This window comes from Aspergillus alliaceus (assembly GCF_009176365.1).
Source record: "Aspergillus alliaceus strain CBS 536.65 unplaced genomic scaffold BDW43scaffold_15, whole genome shotgun sequence".
Lineage (NCBI taxonomy): Eukaryota > Fungi > Ascomycota > Eurotiomycetes > Eurotiales > Aspergillaceae > Aspergillus > Aspergillus alliaceus.
In genome coordinates this window covers 497,629-514,389 of record NW_022474698.1, presented here as the reverse complement: position 1 = coordinate 514,389, position 16,761 = coordinate 497,629, and the positions used below count along the sequence as shown (strand labels likewise).

At 45.9% G+C, this 16,761-nt stretch overlaps 4 protein-coding genes across 4 annotated transcripts; all 4 read left to right on the top strand.

Annotated features, from left to right (window-relative positions):
• Positions 1–903: 903 nt before the first annotated feature.
• Positions 904–2,051, top strand: BDW43DRAFT_310044 (elongation of very long chain fatty acids protein; the record flags this gene model as incomplete). The annotated part of the gene is made up of 3 exons (XM_032046822.1): positions 904–1,314; positions 1,373–1,655; positions 1,711–2,051. The coding sequence occupies 3 exons, from the start codon at positions 904–906 to the stop codon at positions 2,049–2,051; spliced, it is 1,035 nt and encodes a 344-aa protein (XP_031901627.1).
• A 3,419-nt stretch (positions 2,052–5,470) lies between these two features.
• On the top strand, positions 5,471–6,629 carry BDW43DRAFT_272966 (ankyrin repeat domain-containing protein). Its single transcript, XM_032041574.1, has 2 exons — positions 5,471–6,406; positions 6,471–6,629. Exon 1 carries the CDS (start codon positions 5,907–5,909, stop codon positions 6,258–6,260), a length of 354 nt encoding a protein of 117 aa, XP_031901626.1. The 5' UTR covers positions 5,471–5,906; the 3' UTR covers positions 6,261–6,406; positions 6,471–6,629.
• Positions 6,630–9,956: 3,327 nt separating this feature from the next.
• BDW43DRAFT_272962 (uncharacterized protein) lies at positions 9,957–10,560 on the top strand. The gene has a single exon (XM_032041573.1). The coding sequence runs from the start codon at positions 10,014–10,016 to the stop codon at positions 10,311–10,313; it is 300 nt and encodes a 99-aa protein (XP_031901625.1). The 5' UTR covers positions 9,957–10,013; the 3' UTR covers positions 10,314–10,560.
• Positions 10,561–11,953: 1,393 nt separating this feature from the next.
• On the top strand, positions 11,954–13,543 carry BDW43DRAFT_318731 (uncharacterized protein; the record flags this gene model as incomplete). The annotated part of the gene is made up of 1 exon (XM_032048746.1): positions 11,954–13,543. One exon carries the CDS (start codon positions 11,954–11,956, stop codon positions 13,406–13,408), a length of 1,455 nt encoding a protein of 484 aa, XP_031901624.1. The 3' UTR covers positions 13,409–13,543.
• Positions 13,544–16,761: the final 3,218 nt, after the last annotated feature.

Sequence of the window (16,761 nt, the reverse complement as noted above, 5' to 3'; positions counted from 1 at the left end):
TTGTGGTATAGAGCTTCTACTAAGATTGACAGTCTAAAGAAACAGACATCCGGTAGACATTCTTTATAGACATGCATATTAAAGAATGCGGTAGGTAAGACATGGAACAAAAGACTACTAGTAGCCTTCTCCATTGTCAAGTCTTCATGACTTGGCGTGCGCTTATTGGTAGATCTAAAGGGCAGGAAATTAGGCTCCATCGTACTATCTATGCGGTCGTAGTCCTAAGATGCTTCTAAAGGATGTGCATGTGAAATCAGATCGCTTGACCGAGCCAACACACTGAAGAGAAGTACTTTGTAGACTGGTAGTATGATCTGTGCATACTTTCAACCTCAGATACCATTATACTTGGATTATCATAGCATCCGTATACACCTCGTAATTAAGGCCACTGCTGCAAACGGCAAAAGAAACAAACTCAAAAGAGTCGAACGCTACCTTTTGAATTACCGGAACCACGGGAAGGCACATGATCAGCGGGCCCTAAAGAACAGCCGCCCCTTTTTATGTTGACCCGAGGCCCAGACTCTGATTGGGTGAATTTGCGGACGCGCCGGAGAAACCGAAAAGGGACCCAACCAAAAAAGACACGCGGAGAAGAATCTCCCTGCAACTGCTCTTTCTTCTCTCTCCTCTGCCACCCTCCCCAGTCGACCTTTTTTTTTTTCCCCCTCTCTTATCTTTCTTTCCTCTCCTTCCTTTGCGCTCTCTTTCCCTTCTATTTCCCAGTCCCTTTTCGCTTCTTGTCATTCCTTTTGCTGTTTTGACTTGAGCCCTGAGGAGAAAGGAAAAAAAAAAAGCGTCTCTGGTACCCAGGGCTTTTTTTTAACGACCATTCTATTCTATCTTTTGGGTCTTGATACGCTTTAATCCAGTGCTTCGACCTCCCCACCAATAATAATGGCGCTCGAACTATTACAGAATGTACCCCGTCCGACACTGGATCGGCCCTTCGGCATTCACCTCTGGCCAATTTTCGACCAGGCCTTCGAGAAGGTGGTGGGATATCCCGCCAGCGAGTTTAAGTTTGTTGAGGGACAAACGCCTATGTCCGGCTTCAGGGAAACCGCCGCGATGCTTGTGACCTACTATGTGGTGATCTTCGGAGGCCGTATGGTGATGAAGAATTTCCCTGCCCTCAAGCTCAACACGCTGTTCATGATTCACAACTTCTATTTGACCGCGATCAGCGCGACTCTGCTGGCCCTTTTCGTCGAGCAACTTCTGCCGACTATCTGGAGGAACGGTATCTTCTTCGCCATTTGCGACCACAATGGCGGATGGACCCAGCCCCTTATTGTTCTCTACTACGTTAGTGCTGCGGCGATTCGAACATTAGACTAGTGATGGCAAACTGACCTGAAAATAGCTGAACTACCTGACCAAATATCTGGAACTCATCGACACCGTCTTCCTATTCCTCAAGAAGAAGCCATTGACCTTCCTTCACACCTACCACCATGGTGCCACCGCTCTCCTGTGCTACACTCAGCTAATTGGGTTGACTGCCGTGCAATGGGTTCCTATCACCATTAACCTCCTTGTTCACGTTGTCATGTACTGGTACTATTTCCAGAGCGCCCGCGGCATTCGTATCTGGTGGAAGGAGTGGATCACCCGTCTTCAGATCATCCAGTTCGTCATTGACCTTGGTGAGTAACCTGATGCAACCAACAGTCTGGTGGACTTTTGCTAATCCGATGCTAGGCTTCGTCTACTTTGCTTCCTATACCTACTTCTCATCCACCTATTTCCCATGGGCCCCGAACATGGGCAAGTGCGCTGGAGAGGAATTCGCCGCCTTCGCCGGAATGGCCATCCTGAGCTCCTACCTCTTCTTGTTTATCTCCTTCTACATCGCTACCTACAACAAGGCAGCCAAGTCTGGCCGTCCTCGTCGCAACACTGGCAGACAGGCTGTCATTGATATGGCAAAGATGGAGGTCGTCCCCAACGGAAGCGCCGCCAATGGCAGCGCCAAGTCAAACGGAGCCGCGTCCGCTACTGGCCGCTCCAACGGCCCTGTCACCCGCTCCCGCAAGGCCTAAGCGCTCAACGTTCCTTGGGAATTTTGGGATGACATTAGCGTTACCCATGGGGTGATCTATTGGATGTAATCGTACCTCAAGACGGCCCAGGGGAAGGGCCGCCAGATTCTCGTTTCTTGTTCCCGGAGTTTATATTCGCATTGGCCCCCCTTTTTTTTGGTTTCATTGGATCTTTCCAACTAGCAATGGTGAAAGAATCACAGGACGAGCTGATATTCGGCTTGAATCCTCGAACCTTTTAATCTGGCGCTCAATGTTCTATTTGTTTAATGAATGACCATTATGATTTTGGTCGCCTTCACTCCGCGACCATGATGCACGTCAATGTCGCTTGCTGCATATGAATGCGCAACGCCAGCTTTTAGCTCAATGTGTGAAGGGATTTTCTTCTGTCTGGAAATGTGTCGAAGTGGCCAAAGCTCCCCGATCGTTTCCAGTCTGTATTTTATTTTTATTGTCATGCCTTCTTCTGCCGGGTGCTGCTGGTTGTACCCGTCCTTTTTTTTTTTCTCTCCTTTTTTCACCTATTGTCTTTCTACACTATTGTGAAGTATTATAGATGTCAGGTAAACATAAATGTAATCATGGTCATGTGTGTTTCCTTTTCCAAGATGAAACAAAAATATCTTGTTATTTATTAATGTATATAAATCTGCTTTTCTGAACTATTCGCTGAACGTTTTCCTAACCGGGCACACCCCTAGTACCATGTTTAGATATTCAGACCTTAATTGGCATTGTTAGGGTAATAGACTACATTCAAGCCACAGCATGTAAGAGTTGATAACCTGAAGGTCATTGCAACCCAGAGAATAAGTACAGACAACACATGGACACCACTCATAAGCTAGGTCCATTACTCCATAGACGAAGCAATACCCAACATGCAATAGCCCAGTATGTCTCCGTGAAAAGGAACGGACCGATGAGCCATTGGAATGAAATAGGGCCTCTCAAACACTTCACTCAAACCATATCTTAGCCTCCCGTCATCAGCTACGAGCCATCAATCTAGATTAGATTCCCCTACCAAGAGAATACTTTACTGCGGATTGCCTATAATTATAGCATCTGTCCACACGGGTATCAAATATAGGATAGTTGTCACCAGGTGCATGATATGATGAATTCCTACGCTTATTATAACCATTCGATCCTTGTCTTTATATTACACTACGCTTTGTCATGAATACTTCTGTATATCACTTAATACTCCCATGAAAAGGACCCCGACGAAGCAACCCATCCCGTCTCGGGAGTATATCTCCAGGAATATATACACCTCTAGAGGCCCTGATAAGTCGTGATCTAAGGCTTCGCGTTAGGCTATGTAGATGTTGGCTGATAACTTAATATTGGATACCATATTGACCGCAAGCTTATTACCTACGACTATTTCTGTAAGCGCACGTATCAATGGCTCACGCTTATCTCTTCAACGAATATCTTGAGCTGTGCAGGATGGATAGGGGGTTGGTTGATACATACAGGCTGGGACTTTTCTGAGTCCTGATTATCCCAGTATCCTACTCCGTAGGTCGGATTGGGCGCTAGATTAAAAATGCAATAAGTATATTTTTTGGTGTTGGTAATGTGTACTTGGGATTTTGTGCTTGGTTTTACATATATATATACATAAAGTTTCGATGTAGGTATGATTCCGAATCATTCGTATGACGTTATCGGAGACGCGAGATAGCGGTTCGGTGGAGGCTGCTAGTACTGTGTAAGATTTCTGACATAGTTATGGGGATGGGAGGAATCCATGCCTAACAGCTGTATGTAATTGACGATGGTGATAGTCCCTGACTGGGACTTGGGGGCGGTTGATTTTGATATGTGGGGGTAGTCAATATTCTGCGTTCGAGGCTGTTTCTGGTTTTAGGGCGGTATGCGGTATGTACATACTAACCCACAGTTTGCTTTCTTTTACGGTTGTGTGTACCTGGGACGGAGGAAGATAAGAGGTATAAGATGGAAGCTTAAGTTGTTGGGATGGAATAGCGGAAGATGTGAGGTGAGGTTGGAATATTTACTTGAGAGGAGTTTGTTGAAGTCGTTGTACAAAGAGGTACCAAAGGATTTTGATGGGGATTATGAAGTGTAGTAACCTTTATCTAAGTGCATTGGTATAGTGAACAATGTGGGCAGCAAGGCGGCTGTTATTACTGTAAGGGATGCTGGGTTCAACAAGGCTCTAGAGGAGAGGAAGAGCTCTCCAAAAAACGTAATGGAGGGACACGGTTTTCATCGGATCTGAGCCATTCGAAATGAATATATAGTTATACTATGTGATTGACATAATCGGTTGATGCTTAGTTCCGTAACCATATACAAAAAGGTTAGGGAGTGTCATACTCTCTGAGATTAGGCTGCAAAGCGTTATGTGATATCTGCTTTTCTTGTTTTCTAGGGTAAGTTCTCAGGAGGTATATGATGGTTAATAGATGGAGTATTGGTGTCTGATATCATAAGTTATCTTTGTGTCTGTTCTCAAGAAACAAACCCTAATACATCTTGGCTATGGGGGGTAGGTAGTATGGATATGGTAATTCTTTTAATCTTAGCCTCGGTTGTCCAAGACCGGAGATGAAGAGTCCTCAGTCAGCTATGGTTTCATTCTACAACAGTAGAGATGAGTGATGGAGACCCCAAGGTAATCAAACTAAGCGCAAACCAAGAGATATAGCTCAATGTTTTAGGTAAGGACAACTGTCACTTCCGCGTGAATTCGGAGGTCTAGTGATTCATTTTATACTTATAGTTCAAGGCGAATCTAGCCATGGTTTGATTTATACAGATCAGATCATACATATGACATCTCTCCTACATTAGGGTTATTCCTTCCATTTATAAAGTTTATTTATAGTGCTACTCTGTATTTTTCGTCTCTTCATTTACTTTTTTTTCAATTTTACAGTTTTGATTTTCATTGGTGGTTATCTCGGTGGGTAGGTACGGAGTGCTACTATCGAATTTTAAATTAGTAAAATCTTAGTACACCGTACATTCTGTTGACTATCCAACTAGTCTATCAGAACTTGTTTAAATCAATAATTTCTAAACTAGTGGTGTTTGAAACTCTTATTCCGAGGTGTCTTGTCTCCAACGTCCGGTTGACTTTCTACTAATATAACCATGGTGGATCAACTGCAATCCGACATTTCGGCAGAGTCTTGGCGACCTTTCCCTTTCCAAATTCGGACTGAAATGCCGCTGCTTTTGGGTCACAGGTTAGTTCGACCGTCGTGGACCGAGCGCACAGGTGCGTGTCCAGATACCAGAGGGTGCTCTGTGAACGGTTCGTGGCAAGATCGCAGGTCAAACCCACACGTAGAGGGAAGAAAATAACCCTTACTGATCTGCTAAACGGGCTGTTAAGGGTTATTGCAGAAAGCCTCCCATCAGAGAGAGATGTAAATGCACTCGAGCAAGCCAATCATCGTCTGTGCCGTGTCATCAATGATTCCACCGCCGCCATATCCGCCACCACGGCAGTGAGGCACTGATATGGGCTGCAGTATGCGGCAAATCCCATACGTGTCGCCGACTCTTACAGGAAGGCACCGATGCCGAGGTGAAGGAGGAAGACGGTCTCGATCAAACACCTCTGAAAATCGTGGCGGTCAACAGCGCTAACAATACCTTGGAACTCCTACTCGCCCACGGCAAGGTAGATATTAATGAATGAGAGGAACTCGACCGAACTCCTCTAATATTGGCAGCGCTCTTTGGCCATAAATCGGTAGTCAGTAACGCTTCCCACTACGAACGGGGTGGATATCAACGCACAAGACCGTAACTCACGAAATGCGCTCATAACGGCTGCGAGCAAAGACCACACTACTATCGTGGATGAGCCAGGTATGGATGTTAACTGCGAGTACACCTATGAACGGACAGCATTATGGTATGCTGCCGCGGGATGGTTGTCACAGAGTAGTTCAACTGCTACTTGCTGTGAAGGGTATTCAATCTAACTGTAGGAATATGGGCGGAATAACACCTTTGTCAATCGCGACACTTGCAGGGGTCAAAGATACCGTGGAAGACTTTCCACCCCTTTGCCACTTGGCGATAGTTGATCCCAATTCAGAGGATGAATTTGGACAAACGCCGCTGATGATGGCGGCGATGGATGGGCATACGGAGATCGTGAAGTGCTTGCTTGCCATTGAAGGCGTAAATCCAAATGCAAAGAATTTTTAGGGAAGGACGCCTCTTCTCATAGCTACAAATGCAATCGACCAGAGGTTATAAAGCACCCCCTCTCAGTTGAGGGATCGAGTTAGATGCAACGGATGATTCAAGATGTGATGCTCTGCTGTTAGCAGTATATTTTGGATATAACGTGGCTGTGAAGGTGTTACTGTCGTTAGGACGGGTGATAATTAATTCAAAAGGCAGGGAAGGACATACGCCATTGACGTTGGCAAGATCTAGAGAATTTTATGATATCGCCAGGCTTCTCTAGCAACGGAGAAATAGTAAATCAACAACAGCCTCATAATGAATAAATACGATACTCGATTTGATCGATGCTTCAGCTTTCGAAAAACAGTACTATTAGAATGGTAGACTGGTAGATTCTGAAGTATGCAAGTCTGGTGGTGAGTAATGACCTTTTGTCATTTGTCATAGAAAGACTGGTGCGTGCCTTGGATCCCTGAAGGACGTGCCCTGATCACTCGTCCGAGTCATCACGTGCCATCATCCAAGCGGCGTGGGACATAACAGAATTCAGAGTTGTAGTCTATACAATACTACCGCTATATCCGCTAAGAAAGAAACGGTAGTGGATGGCTTCGGAACATGACATTTGCCCCTCCCCCAATGGTGCGATTCCTATTGCTCGGATTCAGGCCGTTATTTGAGACTCCACCAGTGTGAGGATCATATCATATGGGCCACTCATTAATCCGGGCCCCATGGTAGTCAGTCCATTTCCTATTCGGACAAGTCGCCGTTCTAGTGGTCCTAGTATAATATATAACATTTCTATTATTAATTGCAGAGAAACCTTGCCAAAATGTCGGTCAGCAAAGCAAGAAAAAAAGGTGGAAAATTTTTAAAAAAAGCAAGGCAAGTTGGTTGCCTCGTCGCAGTTTATTCTCGATGGCCATAGCACCGCTTCGGCTGTCCGGAATTAGGGCAATGCCATACCGGCTTTAGCTCGATGAAGGGGAAGAACACTCGGAAATGAATCGTTTGGTGAAGATGATCTTCCTCGAGTTACGCTGAATCCGGCATGATCATCGCTGTCACTTAAATTTGCAATACTCCGCCCTCCTTCTCAACCACACAGACCATTAAAAATAAAGAAAAGAAAAGAAAATAACATAATGCAATTGACCCGGAGGAAAGGAAGCCCTCTTCATCTCCCCAATCCATGCCTATATTCTATATTCTTACCATCCCTATCCTTAGCAGAAATGCAGGGCAGTGCCATGCCTGCTCACAATCCAAATTCCCCTCCCTCAGTATGAAGGGCGTGCGCTTCCCGATCCCTGGACTAGGGCTTATTCGGCATTCACTCGGCTGCTCTCCCCCCCCCCCCCGGTCACTATTCTGCATCATCATACCATAGATGCATTCTTTTCCCTGGCCCTTCTTTGCCTTCTTCTCCATCCTCCATTCCCGTCTACTAATCATGAAGTGGGAAAGGCGGGAAAAAGATCCCGTAGCGTCCGTCGGGATTTGTCCCCTTGGGTACCTGTCATGCCCGTCCCCGTGCCTGACGCCAAACTTGGCTTACCTTTAGTCCTGCATACCGGTATGTACAGTTGGGTTGCTAATAATGCGGTTCGGTTATCAACTGGGGTGCAGGCAGGGAGGGAGGGGGCTTTTTTTTTCTTTATTGCGTTAGTGGTTGTTTGTATGTGCCGTTGAGGTATGTATGTATGTATGTATGTATGTATGTGTGTGTGTGTGTATGGATGTGGATTGTAAGGTGGTAAGAATTGCATTTGCATTTGGGTGGTTTTTGCCACCCATTGTCTCTCTTCCATTTTTGCTGCTTCATAGTAGGGTTAGTTTATAGGATAGGGGCACTATAGGACATGGTATGCAAATGACTTGTGATGATCGCTATGTAAATGTTGGGGTAGTGAGAAAGAGACCTCAAGCTCATTACGGTGGTCCCCTTGTTGCAATTGTGATGGTTGGTTTTATTGTGCTAGTTGCTCGACCGGCTTATAGTTAGCTAGTAGGTAGGTATAGTAAATCTCTAAGGATTTCTCTACATGTCATCCAGCCAAGCCCGAACTACAACGGGGGTAGTACCGGCCGATGAGGGGGAAGGGAAGGACAGTGGAGAAGCTGACGTTGTACAACGCTGTTGCCGTTAGTCAAAGGGAGATGAGGCTTTTGGCAAGGATGCTATAACTCGCCAGGCCGACGAGGAGTGGGGGTGGGAAGCAAAATTTGTAGGCCGGGGAGAAGAAGGTTCAGCGATGAGTTTTACTTTCCATCCTGGTGCTGGAACAGACCGGAGGACGCCTATTCCTCCGTATCCTACGCTGTGCGCGTTGGACGTCCTACCGATACTAGATAAAGAATTTTTAAAGTTTCGCGTCCATACTGAGTGTCTGGTGAAGGGTGGCTGGGAAGAACGATCAGACGCCACGATATTGCCATGCAGATGATATGTGTATCTCCGTCACTTTCACTAATATAAGCGATCTGGGGAAGTCTAAGCTGCATGTCGCTTCAGGGGATTTGGCCATGGCTAGGTTGTGATGCGGCCGATCTTCACTTCATCAGGGTGATAGGCTTGTAGGGTAGGACAATCTCGCGGGCTGGACTGGAGAGATTCGATGGGCACCCCAACGCAAGGGTGAAGGTAATACAGAGAAAGCATGTAAGTGTACGGCTATACCGAAGGCCGACTGTGTCCGGCCGCTGCTGGACGGCACGTATGTGGTCCTACATACATGAGTACGTGTAACCATGCAGTCATACTTGCTGTTTCTTCCTCCATTCAGGGTTGAGGGAGGGAGCGCGCATCATGTATGTCGCTCAATATTCCAGCCACATGTATGTATACTATCTCACTGCGTCGCAGTTCCTCCAGATGGGCATAAGGTTTGTATGTCTCCGAGATATCTCCTGTTGAGCCGATTAGACGCGATGAGGAAAAAGAGAGAGAGAGAGAGAGAAAAAAAAAGCAAAACATGCAGTGTGCCTTGGTCCATGCACCGTCGGGGTTGTTTCAGCCTGCCACACCATCCTGTTCCTGCAGTTCCAACGGGTGCGTTGAACCGCATGTTTTGTTTTTTTATTTTGATATTTATTTTTATTCCCACCATCTTATTTATTTACTGGACTTGCTGACTGTTATCTCGTGGACTATGCTTGACTGATTTTATGAAGATCGTAGATTGGTTGTGCATTGGTGATGACGATCATGAGTAGACCAGCCTCACACTTGTCTTAGCTACTCCCCTCCCCAATCGGGTAATTCTCGTCCCCCCGTGCCCTAACTGAGTCTTGCTCGAAAGACCCTGAACCTGTCAACCATCCACGGTGTATCATGGTGATAAAGATAGGTATTATTGGAAATCCTTTTTTAACTTCACGAACCATTGCGACCGGTTCTCTTCGGCTCCCATATCCGACGGGCAAGTTTGTGGGGGAAAAATCCTCCCTCATGTTACAGACCGACACACAGTCCGTGAGCGACTGCAAGGGTTCAAGTAAAACAGTAGGGAGGTTCGGGTCTATTGCTGCGGGTGTGAGTCAAAAAATCTCCTATTTGTCGGGCGAGTCGGAGAATTCTATTTTTTTCCTTTTCTTTCTCTCTCTCTTTTGTTTCCTAGGAGTAGACTATTCCACCATGAGTGTGTGTGTGTATTGTACCTGACTAAATTATTTCCATGGGTGGTCGAGGCGAATGAACACCAGGACGGGAAGAGTTTGCTTCCTTTGGGGTTAATGTTTGAGATGGTGTGTTTGAGTTAAGAGATGCTCCACCGTGGTGCAGCAACGGAGACCTTGGCAGTCTTTTCTTCCTCGCTCCTCATCTTCTTATCTCCATTTCAGGAGGAACCTGTTGGCTTTTTCGATATGTTCTACTCGTTCTTTCTCGCTTCTGGAGGATCGGAGGGCGATCATGGCGAAGGTTGTTCACTATGGTTTGAAGAAACTTTTCCCATTTTTTGTTCTTTTTTTGGGGGATCGATTGGAATCCGAATGAACCGGTTGCCTTCTTTTCTTCTTTTTGTTACAACATTTCTCCACTGGGAGTGGGGCGCCATCACTTGATTCACCTCTATCAATAACAAACGGCCACACATGGATCTAAACTAAGTCTCCGGAGTGCTACCCCATGTAGTCTAGGACAGGAGGCGAAGTTGACCGTGCCCTGAAGGTCTTTTCAATAGTGAACAGGAAAAACACTTTATATGAATGAAAGATAGATTAAATGGAAAATTCCATGGTCCTTCTCATCCTCGGCAATAACCCTGTTCCAATTGAACACCAAGTCATACCATAGATCGGCACGGAAAAAACAAAAAAACAAAAAAACAAAAAAACAAAAAAAAGAAAAGAAAGAAAGACAGAAGAGAAAGTCAACCCAAAAAATTCGACAGTTTAAAACATAGTAATACAAAATAAAATAACGGCTTATCCGTTGTAAAGGAGGGGAGGAAAGAGAACGTCCATCTCCACCTGCGTAATCTAGATGTTGCCGCCAAATTGGAAGAAGCTCTCCTTCAACCTGCATGGGCCTCCCTGGTCGACAGCTCACGTTGATACATCAATTCTTCGCCATTATTGATTGGTATTTTACGATTATATCCGCCGTGCCAGACACGAACCAGGGTGTCGTGTAGAGCAGGACTGAAAGCTAAATGGTCCATTTTTCCCCTTCATTATTCGTCGTGCCCGAATGGCGTTGGGATTGTAACACCGGTAGGAGATAACCGAACTTACTCTCCAAGTATTATCGCTGTAACCAATGTAGGGCCTTTCTTGTATGTACAGTACCTTCTGCAAGGGTTGAAATGTGATATCCTGAGGCCGCGGTTCCACTTTTCTCTCTCTCGTTGGCTTGCAGGGGGAAAAAAAATAACAAGGCAAGGGAATAATTAAAAAAAAAAAAAGAATTACTGTAAAATACGGTATAGAATTTATTTTTTATTTTATGTTATTATTTTTATCATCCATGATTATAACCAATGATAATTAAAAAGAGAGAAATCAAAGAGAAGAAAAATAATCTGGAAAAGAGAAAAAAAAGGGAAAGAAAAAGAACGTGGATGCACGTGTGGTAGTATTAGTACTTACAATGTATGTATAGTATGTACTGACTCCAGAACCACTACCCATACTACTGCTATTAGTACTGTATCTCTCTCTAGTGGATCGCCGTGGTCTGTCCTCCCGAAGGTTGTGTGATCTCATGGCATCTTTCTCCCTGTTCAAACCTTCAGAGACAATCCCGGATCCACTCCTTTAGAGCATACCAACCCGTGTGGGACAGGAGGAGAAGGAGTGGGAAAAAATGTAAATTAGAGAAAAAGGAAAAAAAGGATTTATTGTCTCTGGGTTATATCTCACCTGTATCCGTCTCACTCTTGACGTCCTTGTCTTTCCTCACCTGTGACCCCCCTGCTTTGTCTCTCGGTCCATTTCTATGTTGATTCTTTACTGCTTTTGTTCCGATACTCTTTTGTTATCGTCCATGATACTCTGAGTGCATCATCTTTCTCCTGTGACATCTATTATCCTCTTTACCACATTGAACACATCCTATACAGCATCATTTTTTGACTTTGTACCCCCCTTTTCGACTTAGTTGTCCTTTTTTCTTCTTCTTCTCTCCCTATAATATCCCGACTTCTTATCACTATTCGCCTGGAGAAACAACAAAAACCCCGGGGTTTTGGTCTGTGGAGATTATGTACGACACCGCCGGTCCCATCCATCTGGATTATCTCAACCAGCAGCATCTACCACGACGCTACGAATCGGAAGAGGAGGATATCTCGGAGTCCGAAATGGGCGGTCATGACCATGCTTTCTCTCCCGTTGAGTCGTATGAGCCATCAAATGCCGATATCAGCGAGTCGGAGATCGAGAGGCCCGGATTCCCTCGTTTACTACCTACATATTCATCCTCCGGGAAAACATCGCGGCCGGTATCGATGGATACTATCAAACGAAGCAGTGGGACGACCTTTGTAGCAGACTCTTACATCTTCGAACATGATGACGACGTCATTATTGAGCTCCCTTCCCCTGACGCTACTTCCCCCTTGCAATCTCCTATCTTCCTGCCTCCGAGTGTATATGTTCCATCAGAGTCGCCCGTATCAACGAGGCCCCAATCGCTTGCGTCTCTGTCTTCTGCCTCAATGTATCCTGACGATGAATCAGACGTGCTCGTAGCAGAGCAGGTTAAAATCGTCGAACCAATTGCAAAGCCCAACCTAATCTTAATCAGCCCAGTCTCAGAGCACTCATCCTCCCCCTTTAAGGATACTGTCCCTACACCTAATACCACCAAGTCGGATGCAAGCGAGAACGTCTCTCAGGGGCTGTACTCGCATCGTCGGGCAGCGACATCTCAGCCTTTATTATGGAACAAGTGGGATCGGGATTCCGCTCAGGATGAAGCACTAAAACGGGGCAGCATGCACTTGACAACTCGCGAACTGGAGCAGCTACCCACCGGATCAGGTGCCACGATCAGATTGCCAGTAGAGGTGCCCCAACTACCACCTCCGATGACACAGCGCACGCACTCGATGACCTTCTCACGCCCTGCCACTGCCGTGTCTGAAAAGTTCCCTTCCTCGGAGCTGCATTCCCGTCGTCCTACGGACATTCTGCGGCGCCCACAGTCTATCAGGAGCTTAAGCAGTGCGAGCCTTCCGTTCTTTCATGGCCGACACACTCCTACTAGTGCTGATGACGATTCTCGGACGAGGTCTATGTCTTACACTCACTCGAGTGCCCGATCTATACACGGTATCCCCTCTCAGTCTAGCTGCCCACCATCCCGTACCGCAAGCCCTTCTCCATACTATTCCTCACCGTCTTTTACCCGGGAACGATCGGGTTCCTCGTACAGTTCGTCCAGCTTCAGCCGCCCACACCCATTGAAGAAGGCCTCCACTTCCTCCAGCATCTACTCCTCCAGCAGCCTCCGCTCTGAGGTGGAGAGTCTCCGCAGCTTGGACCCACGAGACGTAGCCGAGACAGATTTCCAGCAGAAAGTGAAACGCAAGAAGAGTCTGCGCCACGTCCGGCAATCGACGGCTGAACCTTCGGAGGGAACGTCGAAGAAGAGCTTTATGGAGTTTATGTTCGGATCCAAGAGAAAGTCCACCATTAAAAGTCTTAATGCTTAATTCCCACAAGTTGCAATGAAACGACTGGCGGCAACTCTGTCCGATCTTGATATCCTTTCGATCATTGCAACTTCATTCTTTCTTAATTCCCTATCTACTGGTGGAAGGTTTTTCTTTTTGATACCTACACTTATTTCTGTGTCACTATTGTTTATTCTTTATTTTCTTTCTTACTGTTATTTCCTATTTCTACAAGGACTTGTCAAGCGGTCTCCTATTGAGCGTTTCAAGGCGTTTTGGGGGGTTTCGATTTCATAATTCTACGGCGGCGGTTTGCTTGGCTTTTAATCTCCGAACCTTATTTTCCGTTCTGATATGAACCGAATCCACCTTTCGAAGGCTTTTGTCTTTTCCTGTATTATAGTGCCGGGCTGGAGTTCACGGTACCTCCTGGTGTGGGCCGAACCGGACCGGCTATCTGCAATACCCAATTGGACCCAATCAGATGCAATGAATCCTGAATCCCTTTCTTCAACAAGTGAAATAGATTATACTTGAACTTGAACGACCCACTTGCCTTCACTTCTAAGCGAACGCCCCATAGAACATCGACAATTTTTGTCACGTTGCATCGAAGACATCAAATGGCGGCTGGGAGATTGAAAGTGGCAATTTATTACCCTATCCTTTCATCTACTTCTATATCAACTACCAAGCCGCGACTCCACTGATTCGTATCCAGGGTCCAGTCGGTGAATCCTTTGTCTCCATATCCCGATCACAACCCCACGGCCTCGTGATATGCTATTCCCTACTCTAGCGTGAATTGGAGAATCTACCCAGGCAGGCGGCTCGCCATTTTCATGTTTTACCTGAGGTTAGGGCTGGTTTTGTCCGTGCGGATTCGCGATCTAGACTAGTGATCGGCAATGTCAGCTTCCATCGGCATGGAGTTTCCTCTTTGGGAAATCTGTTGGGATTGCCATGACTAGTATTATATTGAGGCTTTCGGTGCCTTTCCCTTAGAAGGGACTTGTCGGCAGCTATTCAGGAACAAGGTCGACGTGTGCCTGACCCTGAAATTTAACGGTATGCAGGCTGTGATCCAGTAATGCCGGGCTACACCTTCCATGACTACATGATACCTATGTATGTATGTAAAATGCACATACACGGACTGATACCACCATGATCCACAATCTACTAAAATAGCATCAAAAATATCTCAAACCCAGCGCCCAGCGCCCTGCAGACCAAAATCCCCAGACGTGAACGAAGAAATTGCTAAGAAAACCCCAACCGAAACACACCCCTCACTAAGGCGAAGTCCATGAAAATGAAATGAAATAGAAACCTAACCCAGCCACCCCGTTTCAAATATCTCCCCACGCAATGAAGCCTCGTCGAGCATCCAAGGAAAATTCTATCCAGAAATAGAACGCTTCGTGTAACCGAACCCAATCGTAACCGAACCCAATCGTAACCGAACCCAGTGATCGTATCTGATCCACAGCATCGCTGCCTACCACGCGATGGGATCGGTACCAGGGTTAGTTATCTTTCTTTTCATTTTTCTCTTCCTTTGTCGGCAAATCGCGCCCGAATTGGACATGGGTTCGTGGGTGATTTGATATTGGGTTTTTAAGGTTGGTCTTGGTGTTCGGTAGTACCATCGCTTGGGTTGGGTCCACTTATTTCTTTTTTCTTTGAGGTTCGGTAGTTGGTGTATTTGTTTTTTTTTCTTTGGGAGGTTTTCGGTGGTTCGGTTTGTGGGGTTTCCGTATTTTATCGTAGAATTGTGTGCTTGTGTTTGGTTTTGGTTTTAGTTTGGATATTGTATGAGTGATGGTGGTCTGTGTTTCCCCCTTGCTTTAGAAGCTGAAGTTGGTGGTATTTAACAAGAACTTTATAGTGGTGTGGATAGACATGACACTTGACTTAGGGATTTGTAGGGAGTTACTGACCTCTTAATTGGATTGCCTTCTGGGAGTTCTACCTTTGACAGCATAGAAACTTACCTTGTGAGGTTGTACATACCTACCCGTATACATCCTTGGGGTCTATTCTTAGCCCTATATGTAGTGCTGTAGGCATTACATATAATAATAAAAGACATCAATTCATTTATTTACTCTTTAAACCCTTCAGTGCAATGCTACCAGTGACTTATTCTATTCATATGAATTATCCTATCCCGCTATTCAATCTAGGATTCACAAAGTAGAACAACAATCATTCATACACTATAGACTAGCTTCACTATACACAGCGGCTGGCTAGAACATAAGCCCTCCTTTCCTTCCCTTAACCGTCTACTATCCTACTCTTTCTTCTAGACGTTGCTGACGACGAAGGATACATTCCTGATGACCACAGGCAGCCGCTTAACAAGAACTCAAAAAGCCTCGAAGAGGTCCTCGAGGAAGACCCTGTTCTACTTGAGGATATTCCGGGCGACAGTGAGGATGATGCAAATCATTTACCCCGAGGAGGGCATATAAACCCTGACTATCTTCGCTATTTCCCAATATGTTTTCCTCCCCGGGAGAGCTCGTCAGCCATTCCAAATTGCCAGAGCAAGACTTTATGAATATCAACCCGGTCTTAAGTCCCATTGTACTGTTAGGCTTATTACAGGGGCATTGCACGTTGGTTGTCACCTTGTTCACAGTTGTTTACTTCTACAATGTGCAACACCAGCCGCAAGACATGTTCCAATCATGAATGCCCTATGTTAAGACCCTTTACACTTATATGCTTCAATAGCACAGACGAGGAGCGTTGAAGAAGAGGATCTAGTAGTATTAAACCTCAACCCCCAAAATATGATGATAGAGCCTGTCACAACCCTTCCACTGGCTATCATCCTCATCTTGGTCAAGTGCCTGTCTCTAAGCTACCTTCGCCAGGACAACTGCTATTGACAATCTGTTAGAACCCCCAGCCTAGCTATATGGCCTGTTCCGCTCCATAAACTTGTTTATTAACCTCAGTCATACTGGCTTCCGTGAACTTGCCCAGAATGCCTGAAGCAGCTGTTCTGGATACTGACCTACATCTAACGATACAAACTTCATCATCCTGCACCAGCAATATGCCAAACAGTTCAGCCACATCAAGAGCCACTGGAAAAGTCTAACTTCCACGCAACGACAAGAGGACCGAAAAGAGGGAATAGGCAGACCTTCGAGCAAATCACCCTAGATGATCTCGCGTAGTGGCACTGTTACGGGACGATATACAGCTTAAAAAGCGCCCCTGAACGGCCTGGTTCTATGTGCCATGTTCCCTCCGGTTGCATCTCAAGACCAAGGCTGCAGATCTATGCACCAACCGCGAGGCTGGTTGCCATAAGAAAGCGAAGAAAGCCGCAAATGTTTATCGAGCCATGCTTCTATAGCCCTATATGTGCT